The 24,080-nt window shown below is 39.4% G+C and overlaps 1 protein-coding gene across 1 annotated transcript; it reads left to right on the top strand.

The window, feature by feature from the left end:
• Positions 1-5,748: 5,748 nt before the first annotated feature.
• On the top strand, positions 5,749-6,966 carry LOC119512839 (protein tweety homolog 2-like). The gene has a single exon (XM_037807624.1). It carries the CDS (start codon positions 5,749-5,751, stop codon positions 6,964-6,966), a length of 1,218 nt encoding a protein of 405 aa, XP_037663552.1.
• The last annotated feature ends 17,114 nt before the right edge of the window (positions 6,967-24,080 follow it).

Below are 24,080 nucleotides of genomic sequence, written 5' to 3'. Positions count from 1 at the left end.
GTTGCTTACAGTCAAAGAAATCTATTTTACAAAGACACTGATAAAGTAAGAAGGATGTAAGCAAAGGACTCCAGGTGAAATATGGGAATATTGGTAGTTAGTTGTTAGGATAAAGTGAAGTGAAATGCAGCAAGATTTGTACATGCATTGTGGGTGGAATCCAGGATATATTAGGGAACCACATATTCAATTGATCACCCACATGCTCATCCAGAATGAAGCTCTGGGATAACAGGTTGATAGGGCAATAGGCCTATTTAAAGATGATCAATGTCAGTTGTGATGGAGAGTTCTTTTTGCTGCCCTTTATCCATTTTGTCCTTATTCCTTTAGAAGCAGAATCCCAAGATTCTGTTGGGCACGTGGCTACGGCTAAAGACTCCCTATGCCCTTTCACCTGCAGTTAGGCATGGATGACCTTGTGCCAATGTGATGTGAGCAACATTAATATATGAAATGTCTGAGACATGTTGTTAGAGCTAAGTGGCACACTTCCCACTTTCGTTTCTTCCCTTACCACTGGCTAGGAAACACTGGTTTCCTTTGGTGAAGGGAACCAAAGCAGCAATTTTATGCTACAATGTAGAATTCATGAATTTTGGATGTCAGAGCCGCACTGAAAAATATTCATAGCAGCCCTGGGCTTCTTACAGGTGGACTACACTGTGAGAGAACATTAAAATTCTTGCTTGTTCAGCCACTGCTATTTTGGAATTTGTTAGGAAGCCTGATCATTATCCTTCCTATTTTTCCTATTATACTAATGAAGGGTGCTCATAGGAACATTAAAAGTGAGAAAGAGACAAGCACAAACTTGAAAATCTTGCCTCAGGGCACAGAATAAAATGCAAGGACTCTAAGCAAAAAGAACAATCCAGTGCTATCACCTTGTATAGGGGACTTTACTAAACACTAATCTCAGCAATTTATTTCACAGAGTTGGGGCTGTACAACAACACATGAATACCCAGTCTTGCAAAGTGTCTTTTGTGAAACTTTGAATATTAACAGAAAGACCAGGGACTCAACCGTAGGAACAGTGACGAATATGATTCCAAGAAGCCAGATAACCTTAAGCGCCACAAATTTATGGAAAAACTTTCCATGGAGACTTATTTGCCTGATAAACTTTACCTTTTTTTTTTTTTTAATGGTAGAAACTCAATATTTTCCTTCATGTCCTCCCATCATTTTTTTCTTAATCAAAAGAGATTTTGATTCAATATGCACTAGTGGTAAAATTTAGCAAGTAACCAAGGGAAATATCACACCCCAAAGGAATACAAACACATTGAGAAAATACTATATGGTGAAAATTCTTGGAACGTTTTATGGGAATGGAAGCAGAAGAGACATGATAAATGGGCAATTAAAAATTTGGCATGCAAATCAGTTTATTGAGCTGGGTGTGACCTACTAGAGAAACTGCAGTCAACATAGCATCCCAAGCTGTGATTTCTTTGGTGTGTTGACTTCTACTGAATAGCATAAAATGGACAAAAATTCCTCTAAATAAACAAATCAAAGCAAAACAAGATATGCAACCACCTTGGAAGATAAGACCTATCATGTTTACCTCACTAACCCTGAGAATGGTTTTTATGGGTTCAGGGATGTGAAGGGCTATTCTTTGTGCTCAGATCCCCTGGGAAACCCAACTGCCTACCTAATGGCACTGAACTGGATGTATAATAGGCTTTGCAATCTCAATAGGTTCAAAACAGAATTCTTGATTTCCATACTCTCCCCCTTTAACCACAGACATTTCCTTTCCCAGGCTCTCCCATTTCTGTAAGTGGTACTGGAATTCATAAGTTGCAAGGGCACAAAACAGTGAAGTTATCATCTTTAATTTCTATTCTTCCCTTATAGTCCAAATTCAATCCTTCATCAATTGACTGGATTTTCAAAATATATTCAGGGTCTCGACATCATGGAATTGAGAACATCTTCTTGACCAAAAGGGGGATGCAAAATGAAATGAAATAAAGTTTCAGCGGCTGAGAGATTCCAAATGGAGTTGAGAGGTCACTCTGGTGGGCATTCTTATGCACTATATAGATGACCCATTTTAGGTTTTAATGTATTGGAATAGCTAGAAGTAAATACCTGAAACTGTCAAACTGCAACCCAGTAGCCTTGACTCTTGAAGACGATTGTATTACAATGCAGTTTGCAAGGGGTGACAGTGTGATTGTGAAAACCTTGTGGATCGCACTCCCTTTATCCAGTGTATGGATGGATGAATAGAAAAATGGGGGCAAAAACTAAATGAAAAATAGGGTGGGGGGATGATTTGGGTGTTCTTTTTTTTTAATTTATTTTTTATTCTTATTTTTACTTTTTGCAGTATAAGGAAAATGTTCAAAAAATATATTGGGGTAATGCATGCACAATTATGTGATGGTACTGTGAACAGTTGATTGTACACCATGGATGATTGTATGATATGTGAATATATCTCAATAAAACTGAAAAAAAGGAAAAGAAAAAAAAGACAATGCACAGCAATATATATATACATGTATTCAGGGTCTGATTATATCTCACAATTTCTACTTTGACCACTCAAATCCCTGACACCATCATCTCTTGTTTGGGAGATCACAATTGCTACCCATATGATATCACATTTTTCTTTCTTGTTTAGTATCTGCTCACAACTTCTTATCTTTGCATCCTTGGGCAAATTATTTAACCTCTCAATTTTCTCTTTCACAAAATAAGGCCAACAATATTATCTACTTCTCATTTTTTTTGGTTGTGAAAAATTAAATACTTCAGTTAGAACTTTTTTTTAATTTAATTTAATTTTTTTTCTTTTTTTATTAAATTCAGTTTTATTGAAATACATTCACACACCATACAATCATCCATGATATACAATCCGCTGTCCACAGTATGATAACATAGTTATGCGTTCATCACCACAATCTATCTCTGAACATTTTCCTTACATCAGAAAGAACCAGAACAAGAATAAAAAATAAAAGTGAAAAAAGAACACCCAAATCATCCCCCCATCCCACCCCATTTGTCCTTTAGTTTTTATCCCCATTCCTCCACTCATCCATACACTAGATAAAGGGGATGTGATCCACAAGGTCTTCACAATCACACTGTCACCCCTTGTAATCTACATAATTACATAATTGTCTTCAGGAGTCCAGGCTACTGGGTTGGAGTTTGGTAATTTCAGGTATTTACTTCTAGCTATTCCAATACATTAAAGCCTAAGAGGTGTTATCTATATAGTGCCTAAGAATGTCCACCAGAGTGACCTCTCGACTCCATTTGGAATCTCTCAGCCACTGAAACTATTTCGTCTCATTTTGCACCCCCCTTTTGGTCAAGAAGATACTCTCAGTCCCATGATGCCGGGTCCGCATTCATCCCCGGGAGTCATACTCTGCGTTGCCAGGGAGATTTACACCCTTGGGAGTCGGGTCCCATGTAGAGGGGAGGGCAGTGAGTTCACCTGTCAAGATGGCTCAGTTAGAGACAGAGAGGGCCACATCTGAGCAACAAAGAGGTACTCAGGGGGAGACTCTTAGGCAGCATTACATACAACTTTAGACTCTCCTTTGTGGTAATGAGTTTCATAAGGGTAAGTCCCATGCTCGAGGGCTCAGCACATCAAACCGCCAGTCCCAATGTTTGTGACAACATCAACACCAGTCCAGGTGAGGATGGCCAACACATCCGCACCTTCCCCCAGATCCTCGGGGCTGGGGAGGGGGAGGCTGAAAATATATTTTTTATTATCTGCCCAAATTACTCTAGGATGTGTCACTATTTCACTCCAGCCTATACTAACCTACCGTGTCTCACTTCCTATTCAAAGTTCCATGCAGTTGTGGTGTTTGAATAAATCGTCTGTAGAGTTGTACCGTTTAGAAAATTTAGATCCTCTACCAAATAGATATCTATTCCCTTGGTCTCATATGAAAGTTGAAGTTTTAAAACACAATCAGTTTCAACCTTTACCCTTTGGCCTGGCTTGCCCTGGTCTTAACCAGACCTGCTTCATTCATATCACTAATTGAAGTCTGGGCTCTTTTTCAGCTTTTTTTTTTTTTTTGACAGTGGCTGTATGCACTAATACTGACATTCATATCTGCCGAGCTCTAGCTCTGAGTTTCAGGTGTCTCAGATATATGCATTGTTCCAGAGACCAATCAGGTTATACGCTAGGGGATCAGCATCTCAAAGTTTAGAGATAGACCTTACAATTCAGGGATAGAGTTAACTGCTGTAAGAGCTTACAATCTACAGACTATTACAATTATTGTGTCCACGTTAGGCTGTGATCTGAGATTCAATTCTGAGTTTACACATTGTAGTTAGTCCATATTGGTGAGGCATCATCCCTCTCACCATGTTTTCTCCAACACTTACTCCTATATATATATTTTCCTGCAATTTTATAGAGTTATATTCACATACCATACATTTATCCACAGTGTAAAATCAGTTGTTCATGGTCTCATCATAAAGTTGTACATTTATCACCACAATCAGCATTTGAACATACTGATTACTAGAAGAAAAATTGTTTTTTTTTAGCAATAAGAAAAAATGATAAAAAGAAAAATAACATGTCATATAATACAATATACTACTAAGGACAGCAAATAACACCACTGCCAAGAATCCCATATTACTCCCCTATATCCCCCTCTCATATACATTTAGCATTGGCATATTGCCTTTGTTACATTTAATGGAGGTATATTACAATGTTACTGTTGACCATATACTCCAGTTTGCTTTGATTATGTTTTTTCCTGTATAACATCCCTTTTTCAAATTTCTACATGGTTGACATTCATTTGTTTTCCCACATGCAAAAACATTTTTATATTTGTATATTTAGTAACAGTCATTGGCCACTCCAGTTTTTGCCAAGTTATACAGTCCCAGTCTTTATCATCTATCTTTATCTCTAGTGTCATACATTCTCCTATCCCACCTTGTGGAGAGCCGTCTCCCGGGACGGGCATAGCGCATGCGCTGTAAACCTGCTCCAAAGTCCCCCCGCCCATCGAGTGGTGCCAAGATGGCGCCCACATCCTGCTTCCGGCTTCTGATGTATGTAACCACCCGCTGTATTCACCAATCATGCTTGTGTGCGTGGCGTTAGCCCATTGGATACACGCAAGGTTTATAAGAAAGTTCCCGGGCAAAGCTCGGGGAGACAGCCCACAAGGAGCCGTACCTGACGGCCGCATCGAGGTTGTTCTCCCCCGAGGTGTCTCGCCCCGGGTGGAACCTGTAAAGATGATGATTGCCTAGTCCCATTAAAAGTTTATCTGCTTTACCACCGCGAGTCCTGAGTGATCACAAGTGCTCCGGGTAAGACGTTGTCCGCACCCTCTCTCCCCTTATCTCTCTGGTCCCCATCGCCGGCCGACCGAGGACTCGAGGCGGGGCGGAGAGAGCGCCGGACAAGTGGTGGCCCGTACGGGGAACCTCATTCGCGTTCCCCTCGACCCGACGGAGACGTGCTCCCGGGATCCGTGGCTTGACTTCCGCGACTGATCACCGCGAGAAGGTAAGCACCCCCTTTTTTTTCGTGCGAGGACTAGGGCCCGTGGGCGTTCAGGTAGCCCCGGGGACTCGGAAGAGCTCTCCGAGTGATTAAGAGATAGTGCCGACTGCAAGCATGGGGCAGTCTGAAAGCTCACCCCTATTAACCCCCTTAAAGACCCTTTTGAAGCAGCGGGGCTGGCGGTGATCGGCACAGCCATGCCGGCCGCGCGCGTGGAGTACATCGCGCCCTGGTGGGTCGTGTGGCTGCACCGCGTCCCCCACCTCAGCCTGCGCCTGCAGCCAGTGAACAGAACCTTCAACCCCCGCGACGAGAGCTACCAGGAGTCGCTGCTACTCCTGGGGCTGGTGGCCGCTGTCTGCCTGGGGCTGAACCTCGTCTTCCTCACGGCCTACCTAGTCTGGCTGTGCTGCGGGCGGCGGGACGGGGCAGCGCAGACCAAACAGCACAGCTCCTGCTGCGTCACCTGGGTGGCCGTGGTGGCCGGGCTCATCTGCTGCGCTGCGGTGGGCGTTGGTTTCTATGGAAACAGCGAGACCAATGATGGGGTGTACCAGCTGATCTACTCCTTGGACAACGCGAACCACACCTTCTCCGGGATCGATGCCCTGGTTTCCGGAACCACCCAGCAGATGAAGGTGGAACTCGAGCAGCACCTGGCCCGGCTCAGTGAGATCTTGGCTGCCCGGGGAGACTACCTGCAGACCCTGAAGTTTGTGCAGCAGATGGCGGCCAGCATCAGGGCCCAGCTCTCACGACTGCCGGTGTGGACGGACGTCACCGCAGAGCTGACCGAGGTGGCCGGCCAGACCAGCTATGTGGAGTACTACAGGTGGCTCTCCTACCTCCTGCTCTTCATCCTGGACCTGGTCATCTGCCTGGTCACCTGCCTGGGACTGGCCAAGCACTCCAAGTGTCTGCTCGCCTTGATGCTGTGCTGCGGGGTGCTGGCCCTGATTCTCAGCTGGGCTTCCCTGGCTGCAGACACCGCCGCCGCCGTGGGCACCAGTGACTTCTGCGTGGCTCCTGACACCTTCATCCTGAACATCACACAGGGCCAGGTTAGAACAGAGGTGACCCGCTACTACCTGTATTGCAGCCAGAGTGCAAGCAGCCCCTTCCAACAGGTGCTGACTGTCTTCCAGCGCTCACTGACCACCATGCAGATCCAGATTGGGGGGCTGCTGCAGTTTGCCGTGCCCCACTTCCCCTCGGCAGAGGGAGATCTGCTCGAGACCCAGCTGCTGCTGAACTCATCTGAGGCCGGCCTTCACCAGCTGACGGCCATGCTGGATTGTCGGGGGCTGCACAAGGACTACCTGGATGCCCTCACTGGCGTCTGCTACGACGGCATCGAGGGCTTGCTCTACCTCGGCCTCTTCTCCCTCCTGGCTCTCTTGGCCCAATTTGACTAATTGGATTCTCTTGATGGTGGGACTATTGGTGGGATTAGTCATTGTTAAATCTTTGCTAGAACGCCTGTTTCAAGCGCGGCAGTACCGTGTTACCACTATGATGGCTATGTCCTCCACCTTTGATACCCCCAACAGCGACCATTCTGATGGCCATACCCCATCCTGGCCGCCTCGGGCGGGGCACTCGGGAGCGAGGTTTGTAGCTAAGCGCGCAGCTGTGTCCCGGGTATAACGGGCGACGCCAGCAGTCATAATTTTTGTCTCAGGTAGGTCCCTAAGGCAGAGTCATAGTTGTGGCCAGACTTGACTCTAGCCAATGCATAGGGACGCCTAGTGACGCCTCCGACTCTGGTTAATGCTATCCCTGCCCCCGCCTTTGTCCCCCAGTTGCAAGGCAAAGCACTGCAGGGAGAGTCATGTTGTTTCCAGCTCACGGACTCTCCTGTCTCCATATGAGGTGAGCATTCTGGTCGGTGCTAGAGGCTCCGCCGCTAAATGGCTGAGACCTAGTCCAGACTCCCCAAAGCACCGGAACAAATTGTGAGCCATCTGGGTTCACGGGAGCACACTCATCACTGGGGACACTGGGTCGATATAAATAATAAAGGGGGAGATGTGGAGAGCCGTCTCCCGGGACGGGCATAGCGCATGCGCTGTAAACCTGCTCCAAAGTCCCCCCGCCCATCGAGTGGTGCCAAGATGGCGCCCACATCCTGCTTCCGGCTTCTGATGTATGTAACCACCCGCTGTATTCACCAATCATGCTTGTGTGCGTGGCGTTAGCCCATTGGATACACGCAAGGTTTATAAGAAAGTTCCCGGGCAAAGCTCGGGGAGACAGCCCACAAGGAGCCGTACCTGACGGCCGCATCGAGGTTGTTCTCCCCCGAGGTGTCTCGCCCCGGGTGGAACCTGTAAAGATGATGATTGCCTAGTCCCATTAAAAGTTTATCTGCTTTACCACCGCGAGTCCTGAGTGATCACAAGTGCTCGGGGTAAGACGTTGTCCGCACCCTCTCTCCCCTTATCTCTCTGGTCCCCATCGCCGGCCGACCGAGGACTCGAGGCGGGGCGGAGAGAGCGCCGGACACCACCTCTTTCAGCTTTACTCACAGACATCTTTGTTCAGTGTACTTACGATACCGTGCTACCGTCACACAGTATTATGCTATCTATTTCTGGATCTATGCAATCAATCCTAAACATTCTGTAGTCCTTCAGCATCAAATGGCTGATCTCTGCCCTCTTTCTATCTCCTGGTCGCCTGTGTTGTCAGCTATTAACTCCCAAAGTTTGTTCATTAATGTCTGTTCATATTAGTGAGACCATACAGAATCTGTCCTTTTGTTTCTGGCTAACTTCACTCAACATAATGTCCTCAAGGTTCATCCACATTATTACATGATCCATGTCTTTGTTCCGTCTTACAGCTGCATAATATTCCATCATGTGTATATACCACAGTTTGTTTATCCACTCGTCCTTTGATGGACATTTGGGCTGTTACCATCTCTTGGCAATTGAGAATAGTGCTGCAATAAACATTGGTTTACAAATGTCTGTTTGTGTCTTAAGTTTCAGTTCCTCTGAGTATATACCCAGCTGGGTCATATGGCAAATCTATATTTAGCTTCCTGAGGAACCTCCATACTGTCTTCCAGAGTGGTTGCACCATTGTACATTCCCACCAACAATGAATAAGTGTGCCTCTTTCTCCACATCCTCTCCAGCACTTGTCATTTTCTGTTTTTTGGATAATGGCCATTCTGGTAGGTGTGAGATGATATCTCATTGTGGTTTTGATTTGCATTTCCTTAATAGCCAGTGAAGTTGAGCATTTTTTCATATGCTTTTGAGCCATTTGTATTTCCTCTTCAGAAAAATGTCTGTTCATGTCTTTTGCCCATTTTTTAATTGGATTGTTTGTCTTTCTGTTATTGAGATGCAAGATTCCTTTATATATTCGGGATATTAATCCCTTATCTGATATGTGGTTTCCAAATATCATCTCCCATTGTGTAGGTTGCCTTTTTACTTTTCTAACAAAGTCCTTTGATATACAAAAGTGTTTAATTTTGAGGAGATCCCATTTGTCTATTTGTTCTTTGGTTGCTCGTGCCTTGGGTGTGAGGTCTAAGAAACCACCTCCTTTCACAAGATCTTTAAGATATTGCCCTACATTTTCTTCTAAGAGTTTTATGGTCTTGGTGCTAATGTTTAGGTCTTTGATCCACTTTGAGTTAATTTTGGTATAAGGTGTGAGATGGACATCCTCTTTCATTCTTTTGGAAATGGATATCCAGTTCTCCAAACACCATTTATTGAACAGGCTGCTCTTTCCCAGTTGCTTTGGCTGAACTGCCTTATCAAAGATCAGTTGTCCATAGATGTAAGGGTCTACTTCTGAACACTCAATTCGATTCCGTTGATCAGTGTATCTGACCTTATGCCAGTACCATGCTGTTTTGAGCACTGTAGCTTTGTAATATGCTTCAAAGTCAGGTAGTGTGAGCCCTCCCACTTCATTCCTCTTTCTCAAGACATTTTTGGCTATTCGGGGCACCTTACCCTTCCAAATAAATTTAGTTATTGGTTTTTCTATTTCTGTAAAGTAAGTTGTTGGGATTTGAATTGGTATTGCATTGAATCTGTAAATCAGTTTAGGTAAAATTGCCATCTTAACTATATTTAGTCTTCCAATCCATGAACATGGTATTTTCTTCCATTTTTTCAGGTCTTGTTCAATTTCTTTTAGCAGTTTCTTATAGTTTTCTATGTAAAGGTCTTTTGTGTCCTTGGTGAAGTTTATTCCTAAATACTTGATTCTTTTGGTTGCTATTGTAAATGGGATTTTTTTCTTGATTTCCTCCTCTTGTTGCACATTACTTGTGTATAGGAACACTACAGATTTTTGCATGTTGATCTTGTAGCCTGCCACTTTGCTGTATTCATTGACTAGTTCTAGTAGCTTTGCTGTAGACTTTTCTGGATTTCCTACATATAGAATCATGTCATCTGCAAATAGTGAAAGTTTTACTTCTTCCTCTCCAATTTGGATGCCTTTTATTTCTTTTTCTTGCCTAATTGCTCTAGCTAGAATTTCCAGCACAATGTTGAATAACAAAGGTGATAGTGGGCATCCCTGTCTTGTTCCTGATCTTAGAGGAAAAGCTTTCAGTCTCTCCCCATTGAGTGTGATGTTAGCTGTGGGTTTTTCATATATTGCCTTTATCATATTGAAAAATTTCCCTTCTATTCCTATCCTTTGTAGTGTTTTCATCAGGAAAGGATGTTGAATTTTGTCAAATGCCTTTTCTGCATCAGTCGAGGTGATCATGTGGTTCTTCTGCTTTGATTTATTGATGTGGTGTATTACATTAATTGATTTTCTTGTGTTGAACCAGCCTTGCATACCTGGAATAAATCCCACCTGGTCGTGGTGTATAATTCTTTTAATGTGCTGCTGGATTCAATTTGCGAGTATTTTGTTGAGGATTTTTGTGTCTATATTTATTAAAGAAATTGGTCTATAATTGTCTTTTTTTGTAGTATCTTTGCCTGGTTTTGGTATTAGGGTGATGATGGCTTCATAGAAAGAGTTAGGTAGTTTTCCCTCTTCTTCAGTTTTTTTGAAGAGATTGAGCAGGATTGGTGCTAATTCATTCTTGAATGCTTGGTAGAATTCACATGTGAAACCATCTGGTCCTGGGCTTTTCCTTTTTGGGAGCTTTTTGATGACTGACTCAATCTCTTTACTTGTGATTGGTTTGTTGAGGTCATCTATTTCTTCTTGAGTTAATGTTGGTTGTTTATGCTTTTCTAGGAAGTTGTCCATTTCATCTAAGTTCTCTAGTTTATTAGCATATAGTTGCTCATAGTATCTTCTCATTATCTCCTTAATTTCTGCAGGGTCGTTAGTTATATTTCCTTTCCCATTTCTGATTGCATTTATTTGCATCTGCCCTCTCTTTTTTTTTTTTTGTTAGCCTAGCCAGTGGTCCATCAATTTTATTGATTTTCTCAAAGAACCAACTTCTGGTTTTGTTGATTCTCTCTATTGTTTTCCTGTTTTCAGTTGCATTTATTTCTGCTCTAATCTTTGTTATTTCTTCCCTTCTGCTTGCTTTGGGGTTAGATTCCTGTTCTTTCTCTAATTCCTCCAGGTGAGCAGTTACCCCTTCAATTTTTGCTCTCTCTTCTCTTTTAATATAGGCATTTAGGGCAATAAATTTCCCTCTCATCACCGCCTTTGCTGCATCCCATACGTTTTGATAAGTTGTGCTTTCATTGTCATTTGCCTCGAGGTAATTACTAATTTCTCTTGTAATTTCTTCCTTTACCCACTGGTTTTCTAAGAGGGTGTTGTTTAGCCTCCATATGTTTGTGAATTTTATGGCCTTCTGCCTTTTATTTATTTCCAACTTCATTCCATTGTGGTCTGAGAAAGTGTTTTGTATAATATGAATATTTTTAAATTTGTTGAGACTTGCTTTGTGACCCAACATGTGGTCTATCCTAGAGAATGTTCCATGAGCACTTGAGAAAAAAGTGTATCCTTCTGTTCTTGGATGTAGTGTTCTATAAATGTCTGTCAAGTCTAGTTCATTTATCATACAATTCAACATCTCTGTTTCTTTAGTGATCCTCTGTCTAGATGTTCTATCCATTGATGAGAGTGGTGTATTGAAGTCTCCAACTATTATTGTAGAGGTATCTATTTCTCCTTTCAGTGATCACAGTGTTTGCCTCATGAATTTTGGGGCATTCTGGTTTGGTGCATAAATATTCATGACTGTTATGTTTTCTTGATGAATTGACCCTTTTATTAATATATAGTGTCCTTCTTTGTCTCTTTTAATTGTTTCACTTTTGAAGTCTAACTTGTCTGATATTAATATAGCTACTCCTGCTTTTTTCTGGTTGTTGTTTGCATGAAATATCTTTTTCCAACCTTTCACTTTCAGTCTATGTTTGTCCTTGTGTCTAAAGTGAGTTTCTCGTAGACAGCATATAGATGGGTCCTGTTTTTTAATCCATTCTGCCAGTCTGTGTCTTTTTATTGGGGAGTTTAATCCATTTACATTTAGAGTTATTACTGTAAAGGCTGTACTTTCTACTACCATTTTGTTTTTTGGAATTTATATGTCATATCTTATTTTTTCCTCTCCTTTTACCTTTCCTGATAATCTTCATTTCTGCACTCTTCTCCAACTCTCTCTCTCCTGTCTTTTCCTATCAGCCTGTAGCACTCCCTTTAGTATTTCTTGTGGTGCCGGTCTCTTATTCACAAACTCTCTCAGTGTCTGTTTGTCTGAAAATGTTTTAATCTCTCCCTCATTTTTGAAGGAAAGTTTTGCTGGATATAGAATTCTTGGTTGGCAGTTTTTCTGTTTCTGTATCTTAAATATATCATGCCACTGTCTTCTTGCCTCCATGGTTTCTGCAGAGAAATCTGTACATAGTCTTATTGACCTTCCCTTGTACGTGATGGATTGCTTTTCTCTTGCTGCTTTCAGAATCCTCTCTTTGTCTTTGACATTGGACAATCTGACCAGTAAGTGTCTTGAAGTAGGTCTATTGGGATCTATTCTATTTGGGGTATGTTGTACTTCTTGAATCTCTAATTTTCTGTCTTTTATAAGAGTTGGGAAATTTTCAGTGAATATGTCTTCTATTACTCTTTCTGCCCCTTTTCCCCTCTCTTCTCCTTCTGGGATACCCATAACACGTATATTTGTGCATTTCATGTTGTCACTCAGCTCCCTAAGACCCTGCTCATATTTTTCCATTTTTTTCACCATCTGTTCTTTTGTGTGTATGAAATCGAATGACCTGTCTTCCAGTTCACTGATCCTTTCTTCTGCCTGTTCAAATCTACTGTTGTGTCCTTCCATTGTGTTTTTCATCTCTTCCATTGTGGCCTTCATTCCCATGAGTTCTGCCATTTGTTTTTTTAAGTTTATGAATTCTTCTTTATGGTCAGCCAGTGTCTTCTTTATATCCTTCAGCTCTTTTGCTATATCTTCCTTCATTTCATCAAATTTATTTAGCATTAGTTGCCTCCACTCCTGTGTCTCAGCTGAGCTATTAGTTTGTTCCTTTGGCTGGTCCATGTTTTCGTGTTTCCTGGTATGGCTTGTTATCTTAAGTTGTCTAGGCATCTGATTTTCTTGGTTAGTTTATTTTGGAGCTTCTTTTCTGTCTTTTACCTAGTGGTTTTCTCATTCATTGGCTTTGTTCTCTGGCCTCTGTTATTCAGTTCAACTTATTCTAGACCTCTAACTTAGGTTCTATTTAGTTGATCAGAATTTTTCCCCTCTTGTTTTCTCTGTTTCTTGCTCTGCCTCTATGTAACCTTTTTGTGAGTGGGTCTTCTCAGACATGGTTGACCCTAGTCAGATTTTCCCAGTCTAGTAAGGCCCAGGTCTCATTGGGAGGGTATGGAGTTTTCCTGAGAATGAGACCCTACTATGAGGCCTTTAGAATTGGTGCTTTTCCTCTCCTGTCCAGCAGGTGGTGCTGGCCAGCCTGCAGTTCCCCCACCAGTGTAAGGAGGTATGGAGCCTTTAGTTCTCCTGGTGACTCTGATCCTGTCAGGGGCATGGCTGACTGAAGCCGGAATCTGAATTCCGGCCCCTGGGGTCTGAATTCCCAGAAGGGGGACTGCCAGTTGAGCTGGACCTCCTCCACTCTCCCAATCCTCAGAACTCCAGTTGTCTCTCAGGGGCACTATTCCCTTCTCCCCTCTCCTCTTTGGGGCCTCTCCAGGTAGATTCCTTGGTCAGCCTGAGTTGCCAATTAAAGACGGGGGTGGAGGCCTTCAGTAGTGAATATGGAATTCAAAGATACTGTGGGTACTCTGTCTCCCCCAAGCCCAGCCTAGTCCCTCAACCTTGGCTTTCCAATAGAGAATATTACTTTTTGATTTAAAAAAAAATAGAAATAGAAAAGAAATCAAGAAAAAGAGAAAAGGAAAAAAAAAAAAAAGTCTCTTTTAAAAGTCTTTCCCCAGCCTGGAAGTTTTGTCAGTGTCAGAATAGAGCATTTAAAGATATGCCTTGGGCTACTGTCTGATAATTACTCTCCAATGGCTTCAGTTCCACCCCTGCTGGGGGCTATTGAAATGCAAACAGATAAAGGATCAATGAGAAGCCAGAAGGGACAAAATGTAGGGGGAAAAAAATGGCTTTTTTGGAGTCTGGGAATGGGTGCCCACTTTTACGTGCCCCCACTTCTCGGAGCCCAGCCCTTCTTTAGCACCCCAGCTCCCAAAGTTAGTTAATTAATTTGTTAATTAATTCTGCAGTTGAGGCTGGGTTGAGCCTCCTTTCTTGCCCTCAGCAGATTGCTGTTTTTTGGGGTTTTTTTCCCCCCATTTCAGGGAGCTGGCAGCAAGACAGTCTGTGAGGTCTGGGTGGGGAGGGGCGCCAGACTCCTGGTCCGGGAACTTACAATGTTCGCTGCGATCTCAGCTTTTCCTCCAATTCCAAACTTGTGTCCAATGTGTGACTGGTTACCGGAGACCCCGAAAACACTGTTTCACATAGTTCTTGGGTAATTGCCAGCTGCTCTAGGGGAGAGACGAAATTCTGCTCCTCACCACTCCACCATCTTGCACCGCCTCCTCAGTTAGAACTTTTAGAAATGTTCTTGGCACATAGTAAACCCTTCATAAAGTTTTTTTGTTTGTTTTTGTTTTATGTCACACAGAAGCCACAAGAAATCATTAAAGATATAAGTCAGACCATATAAGCTAATACTTAAATTCCTCTGCAAGAAAAAAGAGCAAAGATTGTCCAAGACAAACGTGAAGCATTAGAATACTTTTAGGAGGGAGTGATCTTCTAGACGTCAAAACCTATTGTGATTCTCTAATGAATAAGACAGTGGGGGATTACTGTAGGGATATCCTAATACACAAATGGAATGTGTATGGATTCCAGGTACAAATCCATGCATATAATATATCATATGTTATGACAGAGCAAGAATATCAGACAGACCACTTAATAGTGCTAGAACTTCTGGTTGTCCCTGTAGAATGAAAATATGAAATTCAATATGAATTCAAGTTCAATATGAAGTGAATAAGAAAATATGAAATTGAATTCCTACCCGTGGCTACCTACCAGGCACTGGACTAGGGGAGATTTTCCCAAATCTAAACCAAAAAACAAAAGATTGATAAATTTAATGTGCACCGTTTATCAAATAAATGAAGGCCTACTCTTTATCAAACAAGCCAATTGACAACCAAACAAAACAGTTTACAGTGATTGAAAAGAGGAAACATTAAATGAGAGAAGATGTTTTCACTATGCAATCAACAAATTTAAATTCAAATTATAGAACGAAAACCTACAGAATAATACCAAAAGAAATCCCATTAGGAAATGGCCAAAAGCTGGAAGTGTCATTTCACAGAAGAAAAAGCACACATGACCCATAAAGCTTTGCAGAGATGCTCAACCTCAATATTTATAAAGTACATGCGACACAAACAAAGAAAATAGAATTTCACCACAGATGGTAAAAGTATTAAGAAGCAGGGAGATATCAAATGTTGTCAAGGATATATAGTAATATGAACTTTCATTCACTGTCAGAGTATGACTTCATCAGACCAATTTGGAAAAGAGTTTGGTATTTCATAACAAACCTGCATGTCCACATAATTTATAAACCAGCTATCACATTTTTGGGTAAAGTTTTGCCTAATAGGGGTTCAGAGATGGCAAGAAAAGGTGAAGTTGAAGGAAAATATGTATATATTTGTATACAATATTTTTTTTCAGAAGGAGTTGGAGAATTAGTCTGGAATAAGAAGCAGAAACCATTTATATCTCAAGTTGTAAGGGTTGTGAGAGAAATAATGTAAAAGGAACAATTTCATAAATTCTATGATTTCCAGAAGGAAATCTTAGCAAGACTATATTTTCTGTTCCTTGTACATATTGGTTGAAATGACACTTATAAAATGAACAAATAAATATTTAAACTAAATCTACTTCTTGGGGGAAAAAAGAAAATCCTCTCAAGTCAAAAAAGAAATACTATTACTATTACAGAACAATTCTAAGTGATTTTTTTTTGTTGTTGAATGCTTAGTATGTGCCAGAAATTCTGAAAATAACTTTAGACATATTGACTAACTTAATCTTTACAGATAACTTATAAATTAGGATATATTATTTCCTGATTCTTTAGATCAAATAACTGAGGCTTATGGAGTTTAAGTCATTTTTGTAATGTCACTCAGTTCCTATCTGGAAGATCCAGGATTCAAAATCAAGCAACATAGCTCTTGAATTTTTAATATTCTTTGTATACTATCATTCATAGTTATCACTTGAAACTTCCTGATGAGAATATTGTATATCTGAACAAACATAACACTGAAAAACAAGTATCAAAATTTTTTCTTTTATCAAAGTGAATTATTGTTGGAAGCCACTCAGGAAGATGTATTTCATTAATCCTTGCAGATAGGAGTGGACACGGTTATCCCATGTGCCAGTTCAATGTATTATGTCCCCCAAAACACATTATCTTTGATGTAATCTTGTGTGAACAGATGTATCAGTGTTGATTAGATTGCAATTCTTTGAGTGATTGAGATGCAACCCACCCAATGTGGGTGATGACTGTAATTGGATAATTTCCATGGAGGTGTTGCCCCACCTATTCAGGGTGGGTGTGAATTAAATTACTGGAGCACTATATAAGCTCAGACAGAAGGAGCAAGCTGCTACAGCCAAGAGGGACTCTTTGAAGCAAGCACAGGAGCTGCAGATGAGGGACAGTACGAAGATGCCCATTGAAAGCAGACTTTTGGGAGAAGCTAAGAGAGGACAAATGCCCCAAGAGCAACTAAGAGTGCCATTTGGAAGAGGAACTGTGGCCTAGAGAGGAACATCCTGGGAGAAAGCCATTATGATACCAGAACTTGGAGCAGACACCAGCCATGTGCCTTCCCAGCTAACAGAGGTTTTCTGGATGCCATTGGCCATCCTCCAGTGAAGGTACCTGATTGTTGATGCATTACCTTGGACACTTTATGGCCTTAAGACTGTAACTGTGTAACCAAATAAACCCCTTTTTATAAAAGCCAATCCATTTCTTGTGTTTTTCATTCCAGCAGCATTAATTAGCAAATGAGAACATCCCATTAGAGTATAAACTGGACATTATGAGGAATTTTATATGAGATTTTTGTGCTTTGGTTTCCAAGGGGAGGACACCTGTAAATACTTGATCAAGAGACTTTCTATTCTTTATGTTTTCCAGATAGGCTGCTTGTATTGGAATTTTTTTTAAGCTAGATGATGCAGGTCCCAACTTTCTATTTCTAAGCCACATTACATATGAACCAGTGTCCTATGAGATTAAAAGTTGTTTAAAAATATACCTGGTTAAATATGTTTGGAAAAACTCTTCAGTTAAGCAAAGTAAAATGAGCAACTTTTTTCAACTAATATTTTTCCCAAATGATAAGGGGGGACATAGTATGAAGTATTTCCCAAACTTAACACCTAGTTACAACTCTTGGCAAATTTTTAGAATCAATGTTTAAAATTTTGCTTCCCTTGAAAATCCTCTTGATAAAAATACAGTAGCTTTACTCATAAAATTACTCCAATGAAAAAGCATGTTAGTAAAATTTTCAATAAAATGAAGGTAGCAGTTAACTTCCAGTGCTGTTAAATGGAATAATATAAACAGGCCTACACGGGGTGTAAGGACGTTATACATGAGCACCTGGGTTAAATGCATAAACAGATTCAGATCACAAACAGATACTTATTTTTCCCCAACACAGTGCTGTGTGTTTTGTTGTTGTTGTTTAAATGTGTCTGTGTTTGTTGGTTTGTGTGTACAAATTGCAAACAGATCCATTTATCCTTTATTTGGGAATGTTAAAGGTGATATTAGAGGGGCTGCCCTTCCCAGGCCTAGAGCTATGGGATAGGCACTCATGGGGTTCCCAGATTTCCCAGTGACCTTCAGGAACTGTTTCCACTAACATGGAGGCAGGGCTTTGGCCCACTTAGTGCTTGTCTGGTTCTGAGTGAAAACCCAGAGGAAGACTTATGTCAAGCGAACTGTTGACAGTACAACCACTGGTGACAGAAAACTTCAAAGCTGTAGCTATAGACTTCATGCAGGAAGAGTGGGCCTTGCTGGACACATCCCAGGAAAAGCTTTTCAAAGATGTGATGCTGGAGAATTTCAATCATCTGGTGTCAATGGGGTATCAGGTCTACATAACAGATGTGCTTTCCCAGTTGGAGCAAGGAGAGGAACTGTGGAGGGAAGGAATAGGATTTCTCTAAAACCAGAGTTCAGGCAGGGAAAGTGGCCTTAAAAAAGAAGAAATGATACCCATGCAAGACACCTGCAGGAAGGGCACAACTGTCACCATATCACTGACATCTCACACTTGAGAGAATCCCTTTGAATGGAATGATTTACAAGGTGATTTCACTCACAGATCTATAGAGACTCAATATCTGTTAACTAACATGGGAAAGAAACCCTATGATAGCAAAACATTTGGGAAATTTGTCAGTGACCAGTCATTTTTTTAGTCAACATAAACAAATTCAAAATAGAAGTAAATCATATGAACTCCGTCTATGTCGCTAAACCGTTATTCAACATTCTGGCCTTAGACAGTACAATGGCACTCACATTGAAGAGAAGCCATATGAATGTCATCTGTGTGAGAAAACAGTCAATAGAAGTTCTGACCTCAGATGACAATGCGAGAATCCATACTGGACAAAAACCATAGACATGCCATATATGTGGGAAGTCCTTTAATAATAATTCTATCTTTAAACTTTAGAGAATTCACACTGGAGAGAAACCCCATGAATGTCATCTATTTGTGAAAGCCTTCAATAATTCTGACTTTAAACAACATGAGAAAATTCACACTGGAGAGAAACCCCATGAATGTCAGGTATGTGTGAAAGTCTTCAGTTGACGCTTTGCCCTTAGACAACATGAGATAATTCACACTGGAAATAAACCATAAGACTGCCATGTATGTCAGAAAGCCTTCAAAATTATGATCTTAAACAACATGAGAAAACTCATTCTATAAATGTTTTTAATATGGAAGAGACTTCAACCGTGTCTTTAATCTTTAAACATACCAGGGAACGCACACTGAAGAAACACTACGTTTATCATCAGTGTGGAATAGCCTTTAATCATCCTTACTACCTCAGGCAACTTAAGTGAATTCATACTGGAGATAATCCATATGAATGTCAACTATGCAGCAAAACCTTTAGTAGATCTACTGGCCACATACAACTTGAGAGAACTCACAATATAAATGAAATGTATGGGAAGAGTCTTCATCCACACCTCTAACTGACAAACCAGAGAAATCACATATGAGAGAAATGTCTTTGCCTGTAATCAATGTTGAAATGCCTTAATTTAAAATGTATCCCGTACACGAAATGGGTGTCCTCTACAAAAGAGAAACCCTTGGTCTGTAATCCCTATTTACTATTATTCAGCCACACACCAGTCTTGGTGTGCATGAGAAAACTCAGTGTAGGAATAACTTCTAAAAAAGGAAATAAGAGAAAATAAGAGGAAAAAGTCTTTACCAGGAGGATAAGGTTTTTTGTTTTTTTGTGTTTTTTTTTTGTGGAGTGCCTCATAATTCATGCTAGAGAAGTTATTCAATGATAAATCATGAGAAATTATTTATTCATACAGTGACACTTGGGGACATGTGAGGAGTTACACTTGTAAATCACTGTCCGTGTCACGAATGAGGGGGTGTATTCCATGATCACTTACACCCTACCCAGCATTTAATATTCTTACACTGAGGAGAAAACAATCCTAAAGTCACTGTGAAAGAAACTTCAGCTGGGTTTCACATCAGAAAACTCAGACTGTAAAAGTAAACAACAATAACAAAACCTCGAAAGTACCTTTAATCACACAATTCAACAAAGAATGCAAAATTTTGAAAGGATCTATTGAAAATATGTCTTAAATAATGTACGATTGCAAAGTGATCTGGAAATACTGAATGCAGAATTTTGCATAATATTTGAATAATAATTTCTTATTATTCTAATAAGAAATTAGATTGTGTTCAAAAGATTAGTACTTCCATATATGTAAGCAGTAAAAGTTGTTCCTGAAAAATAAAAAAAAGTGATATGTGACAAAAATGAGGAAAAGATAAGAGAATCACAGTGCATGCACCATACATTGTCCATTTGGGGGAAAATGATTACTTCATACCATATCAAAATAATAAGTTCTAAACAGATTTAGGAGACATTTTTTTCAGTACCAAGGAAGACATTTTTCTTTGCAAATATAATTATATTTTTGAGTACATGGAAGGCTGTAATAAGTAAAGCAGAACACCTAGAAGCCAAAAGTGATAATAATAATAAATACCACAAATGCTGAGCAGTTATTCTCTGCCAAACCCTACCTAGGTTCTTTACATGAATTAACTAATACTTCTTCACAATCACCCTAGAGGCAATTACTATTATTTTCCTCTTATATGTATTAACTAATGAAGCTCAAAGAGGTTTCTGTCCAATATTTCACAGTTAGTAAGTAATAAAGTCAGGATTTACACTGATATAGTTTGGCTTTAGAAGAAAAATATCAGATACCATTTTCCAATTTGAATAAATTTAGAAAAAAAATCATTATTGTACAGATATAATGGATATGTGGAAGGAGGGATTCTCATACAATGCTGTGGTTACTATAATTTTGGCATTAAAATCAAAGTTTAAAATATGCCTACTTATTGACTCAGCCTTTGCACTTTTAGGTATTTACTCCTTATTTATCCCCAGTTTGATTTTTTTGTTTCTTGTTTGCACTACATATGAAAGAAATGTTACTATGATATTTTGGGGCTGTTAGGTTTTCTAACTTGTCTTTTGGAAAATGAAATTTAACCAATGTATTAGTCAGGGTTCTCTGGGGAAACAGAATCAACAGGAGATATCTGTAAATATGAGATTTCATAAAATGTCTCATGCAACTGTGGGGATGCATGAGTTCAAATTCCATAGGGCAGGCTGCAAGCTGGCAACTCCGATGAAGGTTGTCAGTGAATTCCCCATTAGAGGCTGGCTGGCTGAAGTAGAGATGAAAATTCTGTTTTGACTGCTGAAGTCACCACTTCTCCTTTTAAATCCTTCTACTGATTGGATTAAACATCTCTCATTGCAGAAGACACTCCCCTTAATTGATTGTAAATATAATCAGCCATAGAAGAAAACATCTTACTGATGATTTAAGTCCATGAATTGTCCTCACAGTAGCAGTTAGGCCAGTGCTTGCTTGACCAGACAACTGGGCACCATTACCTGGCCAAAATGACATGTGAAACTAACCATTACAACCAATATGAAAAAAGCTGGAAGAGAATATAGGTATTTCCTACTCTATCTTTTGATATGATAGTTACCAAAATTGGGACATAGTGAGGTTAAATATTTGCATCTAACCATACAAATTAGTCTAGATAAGAGTAGAACATATTCTGTCCCTATTCCAGTAGCGACGCTTTCTTTCCCATATACTTTTTTTCTTTTATTCTGCAGATATTTTGTTATTAGTAGAAAAAGATCATGCAGCTACACCACAGTTCAAGAAATCTTTGTTTCTTTCAAAATTCCAGCTCCTCAAAATAGATACATGTCAAATTTTCTTATTGTAATGAACAGGAAGTGATAAAGACTTGGCTTCAGGCAACTAAACAGATCATATCTGAACTTGCTGTTTTGGATTTATTTATGGAAACATATAAAATGAATATCACTCATAAACCCTGCCAGTAAATATTAAACTTCAAAGTAAATTATGTCATAACAATAGCAAAATCCACACAAGGAAGAGAATGGGTTTTAAAAAATATTTGAATCAAAATTATTATTATTAAAATGTAGCAATAATACCATAGTTTATGGATTCCAAAGTTAAAGTGACCCTACAAGCTCCCCAACTGTATCATGCCACATTCAAAGACCATTCCTGCAGGGTATCCTCTCAGACATTTATCTGTATACCACATACCTCGGTATTTTTCCTGGGTTTTGATTCTGCATAAAAGAGATTATGTTTTGGGTATCTTTCCCCAGATGGAAAAATAAACCTATCATTCTTCTTTTAAGTACAGCAGAATATGCCCTAAAATTGGATGTCCTTGAATAAATAACTTTGTATTTTTGTGCCAGTATTTTGATAAATACAAGAAATGTAATTGCTCGGTCAAATGATATGCATTTCATAATTGTTAATCAAATTATCCAAAAGAGCTATTCCAGTTCAAACTTCCAACATTTGTGGATGGAATGAGTATATCCCCAATTATCAATTTTTTTTTTTTAGAATTAGGCTTATCATAATGATATTTTATGTTTTTTTCAATCTAATGGACATATTATTAAGAAAGATTTAATCAAAATTACTTTGGAATATTCTGTGTTGTTTAAAGAGTAATACCTATTTATTGGTGAATGTGTTCTGCATTTAATGTATCCCTAAGGTAAAAATTTTTACGACTATCAAAATTCATTTTTAAACCAAAAGCTTATTAAAGTCAATTAGAAAATGATATCTTTGTTTATGTAACATTTCTCTTGCAAAGCAAAGGGATCCCCATACAATCTCCAGGAGGTAAAGCGAACAAGTATGCTTCTCATTCATTTTATAGATCTGTACATATAGATCTGCAATGGTCAAATTCTTGTGTAATGGTGAAAAGAAGGTTAAGCTAGAGTTCAAATGGAATTAAGAATTTTAAGATTTTATTATATTATATTTTATTTTATTTTTCTAAATAATCATTCCCCATCTTCTCCTCTCCCTATTCCCTCTAGATTAGGTAAACTCTAATCCACTTTCTATCTCTGTGAATTTGCTAGTTTTAATCATCTTCTGTAAGTGATAGCATACAATATTTTCCTTATATATCTTGCTTATTTCACTCAATGATTTCAAGATTCTTACATGTTGTATGTCTCAGAAATTCATTCTTTCTTATGGTCAAATAATGTTCCATTGAGTGTATGTACCACTTTTTGTTCATTTGTTGAACACTTGGGTTGTTTTTACCTTTTGGCTATAGTGAATAACACTGCTATAGACATCATCCTCAATTATCCATTTGAGACCCTAATTTTGCTTTCCTTGGGCATCTACCCAAAAGTGGAATTGATGGTTCATATGGTAATTCTATATTTAACTTTCTGAGGAACCACTGTATTGCTTTTCACAGTGGCTGCACCATTTTATATTCCCAGCAACAATACACTAGAGTTCTAGTTTCTCCATATTCTTGCCAATGCTTGTGATTTTTCACCTTTGTAATAGCCATCCTCATGGGTGTGAAGTGGTACCTCAATGTGGTTTTTATTTGCATTTTAGAGATTATTTCAGATGCTGAGCTTCTTTAAATGTTTTTTTCCAATTTATGAGTTATTTTTACTTCCTATGTTAACTGATTCATGTCCTTAGTTAATGACAGCTCATAACATTTGCTCCCCCTTTCCTGTGTGGCTGATTCTTTTCTTATTGCTTTGAAGAAACTATTTATATAATAATGTATTAGCCTATTATCTGATATGTATCTTCCAAATAAATGCTTTTAGTTTCTGAGAATATCCTTGTTGTCCTTTGCCAAGTAAAAATTGATTTCATTTTCATTTATCCAAATCCATCAATCTTTTCTGTAAGACATGTTGGTTGTTTGTCTTTGTACTTATCAAGGCCAAAAATATTACATATATAATGTGTATATATATATATATATATATATATATATTCATGCTTATGTCTTTATAAATAGATGCATATGTATATAGATTTATAACATATATAGTGGGTGCATACACACACACTCTGTTAAGCTCTTTTGTTCATCTGGGATTTAATTTCTGTATATGATATAATATAGATTAATATTTTTTCTCAATTTGATAGTCATGGTGTCAATGCCACATATTTTATTGTTAAATATTCACCTGTAATAAACATAAATCCCCATATATACATGATGATATACATGATGACTTAGTTTGCCAGGCTGCTATAACAAATAC

Source organism: Choloepus didactylus, chromosome 17, assembly GCF_015220235.1.
Source record: "Choloepus didactylus isolate mChoDid1 chromosome 17, mChoDid1.pri, whole genome shotgun sequence".
Lineage (NCBI taxonomy): Eukaryota > Metazoa > Chordata > Mammalia > Pilosa > Megalonychidae > Choloepus > Choloepus didactylus.
The sequence above is the reverse complement of the archived record's forward strand: the minus strand, read 5'-3'. Positions and strand labels throughout refer to the sequence as shown.

What these genes read in the sequence shown, in the direction of transcription:
- LOC119512839 (XM_037807624.1), top strand. Translation starts at nt 5,749, where the DNA reads ATGCCGGCCGCGCGCGTGGAGTACATCGCGCCCTGGTGGGTCGTGTGG.